This window comes from Panulirus ornatus, chromosome 10 (genome assembly GCF_036320965.1).
Source record: "Panulirus ornatus isolate Po-2019 chromosome 10, ASM3632096v1, whole genome shotgun sequence".
NCBI lineage: Eukaryota > Metazoa > Arthropoda > Malacostraca > Decapoda > Palinuridae > Panulirus > Panulirus ornatus.
Genome location: NC_092233.1, coordinates 28,504,291 through 28,514,180, shown reverse-complemented (window position 1 = coordinate 28,514,180; position 9,890 = coordinate 28,504,291). Strand labels below are relative to the sequence as shown.

At 41.4% G+C, this 9,890-nt stretch overlaps 1 protein-coding gene across 7 annotated transcripts in view; it reads right to left on the bottom strand.

The window, feature by feature from the left end:
• Lrp4 (LDL receptor related protein 4) overlaps positions 1–9,890 on the bottom strand; it is a 497,094-nt gene that overhangs the window by 44,491 nt on the left and 442,713 nt on the right. For all 7 annotated transcript variants that reach the window (XR_011713235.1, XR_011713236.1, XM_071665647.1 and 4 more), the window contains 4 exons: positions 8,488–8,648; positions 7,588–7,737; positions 5,085–5,371; positions 4,177–4,338 (listed from right to left, as the gene is read on the bottom strand). Coding sequence is in view for 5 of the 7 variants with exons in the window: in XM_071665647.1 (XP_071521748.1) it covers positions 4,177–4,338; positions 5,085–5,371; positions 7,588–7,737; positions 8,488–8,648 (760 nt within the window). In the remaining 2 variants the exon portion in view is untranslated. The remainder of the gene's footprint in view (positions 1–4,176; positions 4,339–5,084; positions 5,372–7,587; positions 7,738–8,487; positions 8,649–9,890) is intronic.

Genomic DNA, 9,890 nt, shown 5'->3' with positions numbered 1-9,890 from the left:
ATATATATATTTATATATATATATATATATATATATATATATATATATATATATATATATATATATATATATATATATGAAAGAATACTTCTCACGTATTCCCTGCGTGTCGTAGAAGGCGACTAAAAGGGAAGGGAGGGGGGGGGGGGGCTGGAAATCCTCCCCTCTCGTTTTTTTTTTAATTTTCCAAAAGAAGGAACAGGGAAGGGGGCCAGGTGAGGGTATTCCCTAAAAGGCCCAGTCCTCTGTTCTTAACGCTACCTCGCTATCGCGGCAAATGGCGAATGGTATAAAAATATATATATATATATATATATATATATATATATATATATATATATATATATATATATATATATATATATATATATATGATGGAAAGAATATATAAATTTAAACATAAAGCAACTTTGTTTAAGTTTCCCCACACATTTGTGTTTCTCTTTTTCATTTATTTACGATGTCAGAATCATCCTCAGAGTACAGGTCATTCTCACTCATATCTGCAAGCATTAGCCAGGTTAACCAGTCATTCATTGTTCAAACACAATTGGCAATACAGCCAACACAGTGGACTCTACATGTGCAAAGATGTGAGGCTCGTCATTGTAACTGACACAGACCAACAAATGGTAACGTCATCCACTTTATGACGGTCGTCCATCCCTCGCTGTGAAGTGTGGACGACACACTCACTGCTGGTCTAGGATCTACTATCGCCAAATAGTTAGATTAGCCAAGTGGCCGCATGACAAGTGTCCTTGTACGTTTGTTGGAATTCGACAGCGTCATAAGGTCGGGATCCAAACGCTCGAGAAGCCTTAACTTGGTACCATCTAGTACTTGAGGATCGCGATATAATCTTCAAACTGTTCCTTCCTTTTCATGAGACATTTTACCATCAACTACAAATGATGTACCCAGCTGTGTTATGACCTCCCGAAATTCCTGGGTTCAAATCTAATCTACTTCAGGTTTTGTTTCAGCACTTGACTTAAAACCATCATTTGGCGACAGTCCTACGGTACTCCAGGACCAGCTATGTCCACACCTGATGTTGATGGATGGAGAACATTCTAATTATACAAGATTACGATAAAGAATTGGTGGTTGGTTGTCACATAATGGTAATTACTGATATGACGTGTTTAAGATAGCTAAATCGCCTTCACTCTTCTTCCTAGACGAAGGTAATCCACATCTCGACAAAGAATTTTCTTATATATATATATATATATATATATATATATATATATATATATATATATATATATATATGGAAAAAGGTGAGAACAATGGAAGTAAGGGGAGTGGGGGAGGAATGGGATGTATTTAGGGAATCAGTGATGGATTGCGCAAAAGATGCTTGTGGCATGAGAAGAGTGGGAGGTGGGTTGATTAGAAAGGGTAGTGAGTGGTGGGATGAAGAAGTAAGAGTATTAGTGAAAGAGAAGAGAGAGGCATTTGGACGATTTTTGCAGGGAAAAAATGAAATTGAGTGGGAGACGTATAAAAGAAAGAGACAGGAGGTCAAGAGAAAGGTGCAAGAGGTGAAAAAAAGGGCAAATGAGAGTTGGGGTGAGAGAGTATCATTAAATTTTAGGGAGAATAAAAAGATGTTCTGGAAGGAGGTAAATAAAGTGCGTAAGACAAGGGAGCAAATGGGAACTTCAGTGAAGGGCGCAAATGGGAGGTGATAACAAGTAGTGGTGATGTGAGAAGGAGATGGAGTGAGTATTTTGAAGGTTTGTTGAATGTGTTTGATGATAGAGTGGCAGATATAGGGTGTTTTGGTTGAGGTGGTGTGCAAAGTGCGAGGGTTAGGGAAAATGAGTTGGTAAACAGAGAAGAGGTAGTAAAAGCTTTGCGGAAGATGAAAGCCGGCAAGGCAGCAGGTTTGGATGGTATTGCAGTGGAATTTATTAAAAAAGGGGGTGACTGTACTGTTGACTGGTTGGTAAGGTTATTTAATGTATGTATGACTCATGGCTGAGGTGCCTGAGGATTGGCGGAATGCGTGCATAGTGCCATTGTACAAAGGCAAAGGGGATAAGAGTGAGTGCTCAAATTACAGAGGTATAAGTTTGTTGAGTATTCCTGGCAAATTATATGGGAGGGTATTGATTGAGAGGGTGAAGGCATGTACAGAGCATCAGATTGGGGAAGAGCAGTGTGGTTTCAGAAGTGGTAGAGGATGTGTGGATCAGGTGTTTGCTTTGAAGAATGTATGTGAGAAATACTTAGAAAAGCAAATGGATTTGTATGTAGCATTTATGGATCTGGAGAAGGCATATGATAGAGTTGATAGAGATGCTCTGTGGAAGGTATTAAGAATATATGGTGTGGGAGGCAAGTTGTTAGAAGCAGTGAAAAGTTTTTATCGAGGATGTAAGGCATGTGTACGTGTAGGAAGAGAGGAAAGTGATTGGTTCTCAGTGAATATAGGTTTGCGGCAGGGGCTGTGATGTCTCCATGGTTGTTTAATTTGTTTATGGATGGGGTTGTTAGGGAGGTGAATGCAAGAGTTTTGGAAAGAGGGGCAAGTATGAAGTCTGTTGGGGATGAGAGAGCTTGGGAAGTGAGTCAGTTGTTGTTCGCTGATGATACAGCGCTGGTGGCTGATTCATGTGAGAAACTGCAGAAGCTGGTGACTGAGTTTGGTAAAGTGTGTGAAAGAAGAAAGTTAAGAGTAAATGTGAATAAGAGCAAGGTTATTAGGTACAGTAGGGTTGAGGGTCAATTCAATTGGGAGGTGAGTTTGAATGGAGAAAAACTGGAGGAAGTGAAGTGTTTTAGATATCTGGGAGTGGATCTGGCAGCGGATGGAACCATGGAAGCGGAAGTGGATCATAGGGTGGGGGAGGGGGCGAAAATTCTGGGAGCCTTGAAGAATGTGTGGAAGTCGAGAACATTATCTCGGAAAGCAAAAATGGGTATGTTTGAAGGAATAGTGGTTCCAACAATGTTGTATGGTTGCGAGGCGTGGACTATGGATAGAGTTGTGCGCAGGAGGATGGATGTGCTGGAAATGAGATGTTTGAGGACAATGTGTGGTGTGAGGTGGTTTGATCGAGTAAGTAACGTAAGGGTAAGAGAGATGTGTGGAAATAAAAAGAGCGTGGTTGAGAGAGCAGAAGAGGGTGTTTTGAAATGGTTTGGTCACATGGAGAGAATGAGTGAGGAAAGATTGACCAAGAGGATATATGTGTCGGAGGTGGAGGGAACGAGGAGAAGAGGGAGACCAAATTGGAGGTGGAAAGATGGAGTGAAAAAGATTTTGTGTGATCGGGGCCTGAACATGCAGGAGGGTGAAAGGAGGGCAAAGAATAGAGTAAATTGGAGCGATGTGGTATACCGGGGTTGACGTGCTGTCAGTGGATTGAATCAAGGCATGTGTATGGGGGTGGGTTGGGCCATTTCTTTCGTCTGTTTCCTTGCGCTACGTCGCAAACGCGGGAGACAGCGACAAAGAAAAAAAAAAAAAAAAATATATATATATATATATATATATATATATATATATATATATATATATATATATATATATATATATATATATATATGTGACTTTCGGAGACGCTATGTCATTAAAAATCACATATACAAGCCAAGATTCGACTCCGGAAAAAGTTATTTTCGATAAATTTTCTTTCAACTCACCAACTTATGCATTCAGTTGGTTGCATTATTAGTATGGCATCTGTTACTCTGTATGCTTCTTACGGTATCATACATGATCACCAATGGACATATGACTGAGAATAAAATTTTTGTTTTTCGAAAATTTCACAAATTGGCTTCTATCATGATTTTCTCTGACGAAGGACAAACTTATTCATGGACAATATTCAGAATGCACGAGTCTAGAGCCCAAAGAAAAATAGAATATTAATATCCTATATATCTATTTAACAAGTCATTACTTACTTACACCTCCCTATTATTCTAAATGTCAATAAACACTACTCTGCTCTCAGTGTTCTGTGTATTGTAGTTCCTTAACAATTTCTGGCTGCACACAATGCTCTCTCTCTCTCTCTCTCTCTCTCTCCCAACAGCCAGTAAAGTTCAACACTGCTTTACAGGCGATTAATCAACCGTGTGGTTGACGACCCCCCTTGACCTAGCCTGTTGTTCCGTTCCCCCCGTGAGGGAGGGCTGGCGCTACATGCTTACCCTGGGGATCGACGACGATGTCCCTGGGTTTGTCCAGTTGCTGCCAGATGAGGAGGGAGCGCATCGTCCCGTCCAGGTGGGATACTTCGATGCGTTTGGTGCCGGCGTCAGCCCAGTACAGCTTCTTGTTCACCCAGTCGACGGCCACGCCCGCTGGCTGATCTGTTGGAAGTCATTAACCGTAGTGTGTTAGTAGTAGTGATTTGGTGGTGGTTCGTACACACGGAGTAACCTACGGTGGTCGCTGGCGAACCATGAACGAAGATAAGGTCATTGATCCTGACCCAGGAGGAGGATGTATACAAACATTCATAAATTGCCTCAATATATTTCATTGCTTACTGAATTTTATCACTTATAAAAGTTCAAAGGAATGAATATCTGAGACACAAGGAACGAATATCTGAGACACAAGGAATGAATATCTGAGACACAAGGAATGAATATCTGAGACACAAGGAATGAATATCTGAGACACAAGGAATGAATATCTGAGACACAAGGAATGAATATCTGAGACACAAGGAATGAATATCTGAGACACAAGGAATGAATATCTGAGACACAAGGAATCAATGTCTGAGCCTCTACGCGTCGTACAACGTTAACCATCATCTCTGCAACGGTTGTGAGGGATCAGACCCAGTTCATACATCACCTCAGAACTAAACGTAGAGAGCGCACGTCAAGCTTGAAGTCTTGTGTACAGACACTACCAGAACCTGGCACCTCATAACAAGGTTTGGCTTTAGTGACAAAATGCATCAATGAGACAAATGTTGTATCATTATATCACAAAATCAAAGAGGGATTCTTTCTTTTTTACTACAACTGAACTAGCAATCAGGCACATATACCACAGACACAGGTGTACATTACACGTCAAGTACCGTCTCTGGCAGCCTTACCTAGGTTATGTCTGACCACCATCATCTGCTCTGTCCCGTTCAGATGCGCCCGGCTGATGGTCTTCGTCTCGATATCCGTCCAGAAGACCATATCATCGTCGGTGTAGAAGTCGAGCGCTACAGCCGAGACCACGCCGTCGACGGGCAAAACCGTGTCCATCCTGGACTGGTCTGTGGCCTCCATGTCGTCGTCAGAGCTGCCCTCTAACGTGCCGTCCAGGAAGATCATCCTCAGGGTGTTCCTCTGGGCGAAGACTAGAGTGCGGTCCGGCCGATCGCTGCACGTCCTGTGGGCGAGAACAGGTCACAGGCTCGTCATCTAGGCGCACCCGCCACCTCTCCTGATCATCTAGGCGCACCTACCACCTCTCCTGATCATCTAGGCGTACCCACCACCTCTCCTGATCATCTAGGCGCACCCACCACCTCTCCTGATCATCTAGGCGTACCCACCACCTCTCCTGATCAAAAATTAGTTTTCTTTGAAGTATCACAGGAAATCATGATGGCTCGTTCAACTGCTACGATTTTCTAAAAAAAAAAGAAAAAAAATCATACACTTCGAAGATTGTCTTAAAGTAAGTATCAATCGATCATTAGTCATTTCATACTATATTCTATACTGACCATAAGAATCAAAACTTTTTGACAAAATATATAAATATAAATAAATAAATTTCCAGCCCCCCGCTCCCTCCCCTTTTAGTCGCCTTCTACGACACGCAGGGAATACGTGGGAAGTATTCTTAATCCCCTATCCCCAGGGATAATATATATATATATATATATATATATATATATATATATATATATATATATATATATATATATATATATATATATATAAATATATATATCGTTCCTCTCTCTGGAAGTTTTTAACGTTATTAATCAGAACTGGGACGAAAAAGTACCGTCTGATGTAGTATATTTAGACTTCCAAAAAGCTTTCGATAAAGTACCTCACAAGAAACTTTTACACAAACTCAAAACACACGGGATCGGTGAAGAACTCTGTACATGGATCAGAGACTGGCTTACTGGAAGAAAGCAGTGTGTAGTAACAAACGGCGAAGCCTCAGATTGACTAGACGTAACGAGTGGTGTACCACAGGGCTCGGTCCTAGGCCCAATTCTTTTCATGATATGCATTAGTGACCTAGAACTCGGTCTCATATCTAATATCTCCAAATCTGCTGATGATATTAAATTAGGAGGTAGAGCTGTAAACAGGCGGGACTGCGAAATGATTCAGAGAGATCTAAACTTACGAGCAGAGTGGTCAGACAGATGACAAATGAAGTTTAATGTAAACAAATGTAAAGTTATGCACTTTGGAGAAAAGAATATACGTTTCGACTACAAGCTATTCGGAAACTCTCAAACTAAAGTAAATGAAGAAAAGGACCCTGGAATTGTCATTAGCAACAATCTGAAGTACACTATACAGTGTTAAGCAGCAAGGAAAAAAGGGCAACCAAATGTAACTTAGGTTTCATAGCCAGGAATATTCTCACACTTTAAGATTCTCTCGTAAGACCATATCTTGAATATTCACTCCAGTTTTGGTCCTCAAACTATCAAAAAAGATGAGGAAAAGAATTAAAACAAGTACAAAAACGCGAGACAAAATTGATCCCATGGGTCCCTTAGAAATCTGGTATGAGGCTAAAAAACTTTTTGATCTCTTCTCCCTTAAAAACGTAGACTTCGCATCGACTTCATCTAAGTGTTCAAAGTTCTGAACATGTTCAATAACGTAAATCACGACCATTTTTTCGAAATACAAGAACATACGGTTATCAGGACAAACTGAATAAAACTCAAGACTAAAAGATGTAGTACGAACGTGGGAAAAAGCTTTTTCTATTGTTGTGTTGAGCACTGGAATAAGTTACTACCTTCAGACGAAGTGAATGCTAAGACTATAAATATCTTCAAAAGTCGTTTTGACAAATATCTTCTAAATTCAGGTATACTTTAAGGAAAACGCCAGAAATAAACTATAAACGAGTGCAGTAACGGGGACACTAGAAGGCTAATGTGCTGCATCGGGAAGTCGGTGATAGCTTAAAAAACTGCAGAGCGGAATTACATTTCCTTGTCAAGTTAAACTCCTTTTTTTCCACCAAACAACCCAGTCGTGGGCCAATCAGGCTTCCTGTTGTCTGTCTTTCTCATGCAAACTAATAGAAACAAAAAAGCTTTGTAAAGCTACACTTGAATAAATAATTTCAGCTCATAACGCCAGATTAAGAGGCATGCATGGAGACAGTGAATAAATATGACAATCCTCATATGATGCGAGTTAGGCGTTTTGTCTGTACCCAGGCGGAGGACCGACTACATCAAGAGGGTGGCCAGGTACAACGAACAGTTTCTGTGATTTTGAAATCATATTTCTCAAAGTCAATGAGTCAGGGTTACAGTCTAATGAGTCAGGGTTACAGTCTAATGAGTCAGGGTTGCTCTCTGAGCTCATTATATCTACCATGAGACTGACCTCTCATCCTCAAGGAGGAGCAGACCGTGGGGGCAGTAGCACGAGTAGGTGTAGCGACCAGTGAGACATAGGTGAGAGCAGCCGCCGTTGTTGAGGCTACATCCACGTCGCTCGCTGGCCTTGGGTCGTGGCTGACGCTCAGCATGCACGCTGCAGGAGGTGCAAGTGAGGGTCACTATATAGCTGTGCATACAGGACTAAGACTCGTTCTGTTGGTCATACAGCAGGTATGTATGGATGTATGAGAACTCTCACGCATTAGCGCTTGGAAATTCATAATCTCATGTACACTTGTGTGTGTGTGTGTGTGTGTGTGTGTGTGTGTGTGTGTGTGATGTACACATATATACACACAAGTTCACAACAAACTATTTGCCTATCATGCATTTAAGATAAATCACTGAATATACCTGGCATGTATACGTAACGCTAATGCGAAGCTTCTAAACTGAAATTTGGGCTTGAGTCTCTATACATTCCTTTGCGACGAAGTTTGAAGGATTTTCCAGATGTCTTCCTCCATTACTCATCATTCAATGAAACACTCTGCAGAAGAATATGGTTCGAGAATATTTTCCTTTTTACACATGTAAGAATTCAGAAGAACCTTGTTTACCTGGAGGCACAATCGGGACCCGCTTGTGGACGTAAACATAGAGAAACCTAGTTGAAGCATTATGGGTCTGCAGATACGTACACTCCTGAACGAGACATCATCATAAACTTAGTAGAACATCCGGGAGGTTTGGTATAGGTTCACCTGTGTATGGAATCATGTGGACATAAGTTGACCCATATGTCGATCAGTGGTCACGGCTGGCTATAATGGGGGGAGGGGGGGGTCACACTACGGGGATATGGCTACTTATGTGTACATAAAAAAGGAATAAATTCACCCACCTGCGGATGTCTAGGGGGAAGGCAAGCCTGGAGTGGATGGAAGTCTGGCCTTTGCCAGTGCGCTTGTTGGCCGTCTGGATGGAGCGAGTGCGCCAGTCAGTCCAATACAGGTAATCCTCGAACACCGTGATGGCGTACGGGTGGGGCAGGTCCTCCAGGATCTGAAGAAGTTAATGTCTGATGATGGTGTAGGAACCACGGTGTGTGTGTGTGTGTGTGTGTGTGTGTGTGTGTGTGTGTGTTCCTTTTGTGCTCGTTGTGTGGGTTTTTGTGCCAGTTGTGTGTATGTGTGAGGTACAATGACGTTAGTACCGCGTAAACTGTCTTGTTTTACGTAGAGAGGAAGAGGTTTTAGTCAACTGCCAGAGTGTTATTTGTTACAATGTACGGTGGAAGAGGGCGACTAGTTAGGAGTCGGATAGCGGTAATGTGTGAAACATGACTAAATCTGTATCAACATGCTGGGGAAGACTGTCAACTCCTGCATAAAGAGACAGAGAACTGATAAAAGGCAAGTGATAAGAAGATCAAATGAAGATCCAATGTCTAGCTGTAGGATGAAAATAAATAACTGCATTTCTCCACATTATTCAATTCTGCACCTTCTTCTCTCACTCGATCTGCATATCGTCTCGACACAACTTCCTCATTACACTCAGACTTGTACAGAATATCTCAAGTAAGATAGACGAACTCTCGTTAAGTACAATGCCTCCAAGACCCAGTTTTTACCCATCTCTCTATCGAAAACTCTCATCTTTCTTTCTCCTGTGACGGTTCTGTAATTCCACCTCTTGACTTAATGAACATGCTTGATATTAATCTAACATCCGCTCTATCTTCTAACCCTTATAAAGTGTCCCAGGCTAACTTCTAAACTTAACCCCCATGCACAACCCCGCAATGTTGGTTCACTTTCCCTACTTTATAGGTATTACTTTGGTTTTTGCTCCCGAAAGCTGGCTGCTTGTGTGCCCACACCACTAGTTAGACCACGCAATACTAAGCAAGCTACTGCGTCACATGATTACTGTGAGGCCGCTGACAGCTCAAGAGTGGGCCATTTTGATAACTGTTTGTTTCCCTACACCTCGAAGCTCTGGAACGCCAATGTCTTTCCCAACAACTATAATCTGAAACATTTTGAAAGACAGTTTTTTCACTCCCTCCAAAATTCGTAAATACTTTCTCTTGTCTCTTCTTTTTCCCCTTCATTAATCTCTTTCTATTTCAATTAAGGCCCGACCTCGATGTGGACTTTTGTCCATGACTGGAGACAAAAAAGAGAGAAATGATCGATTATGAAATCAACAGTCTTAATCAATGTTCTTTGGTGCGATTATTGTAAATCGTATGATGTGACTTATATAAATTTATATCTTATTTGAACTCGGTTTAAAATT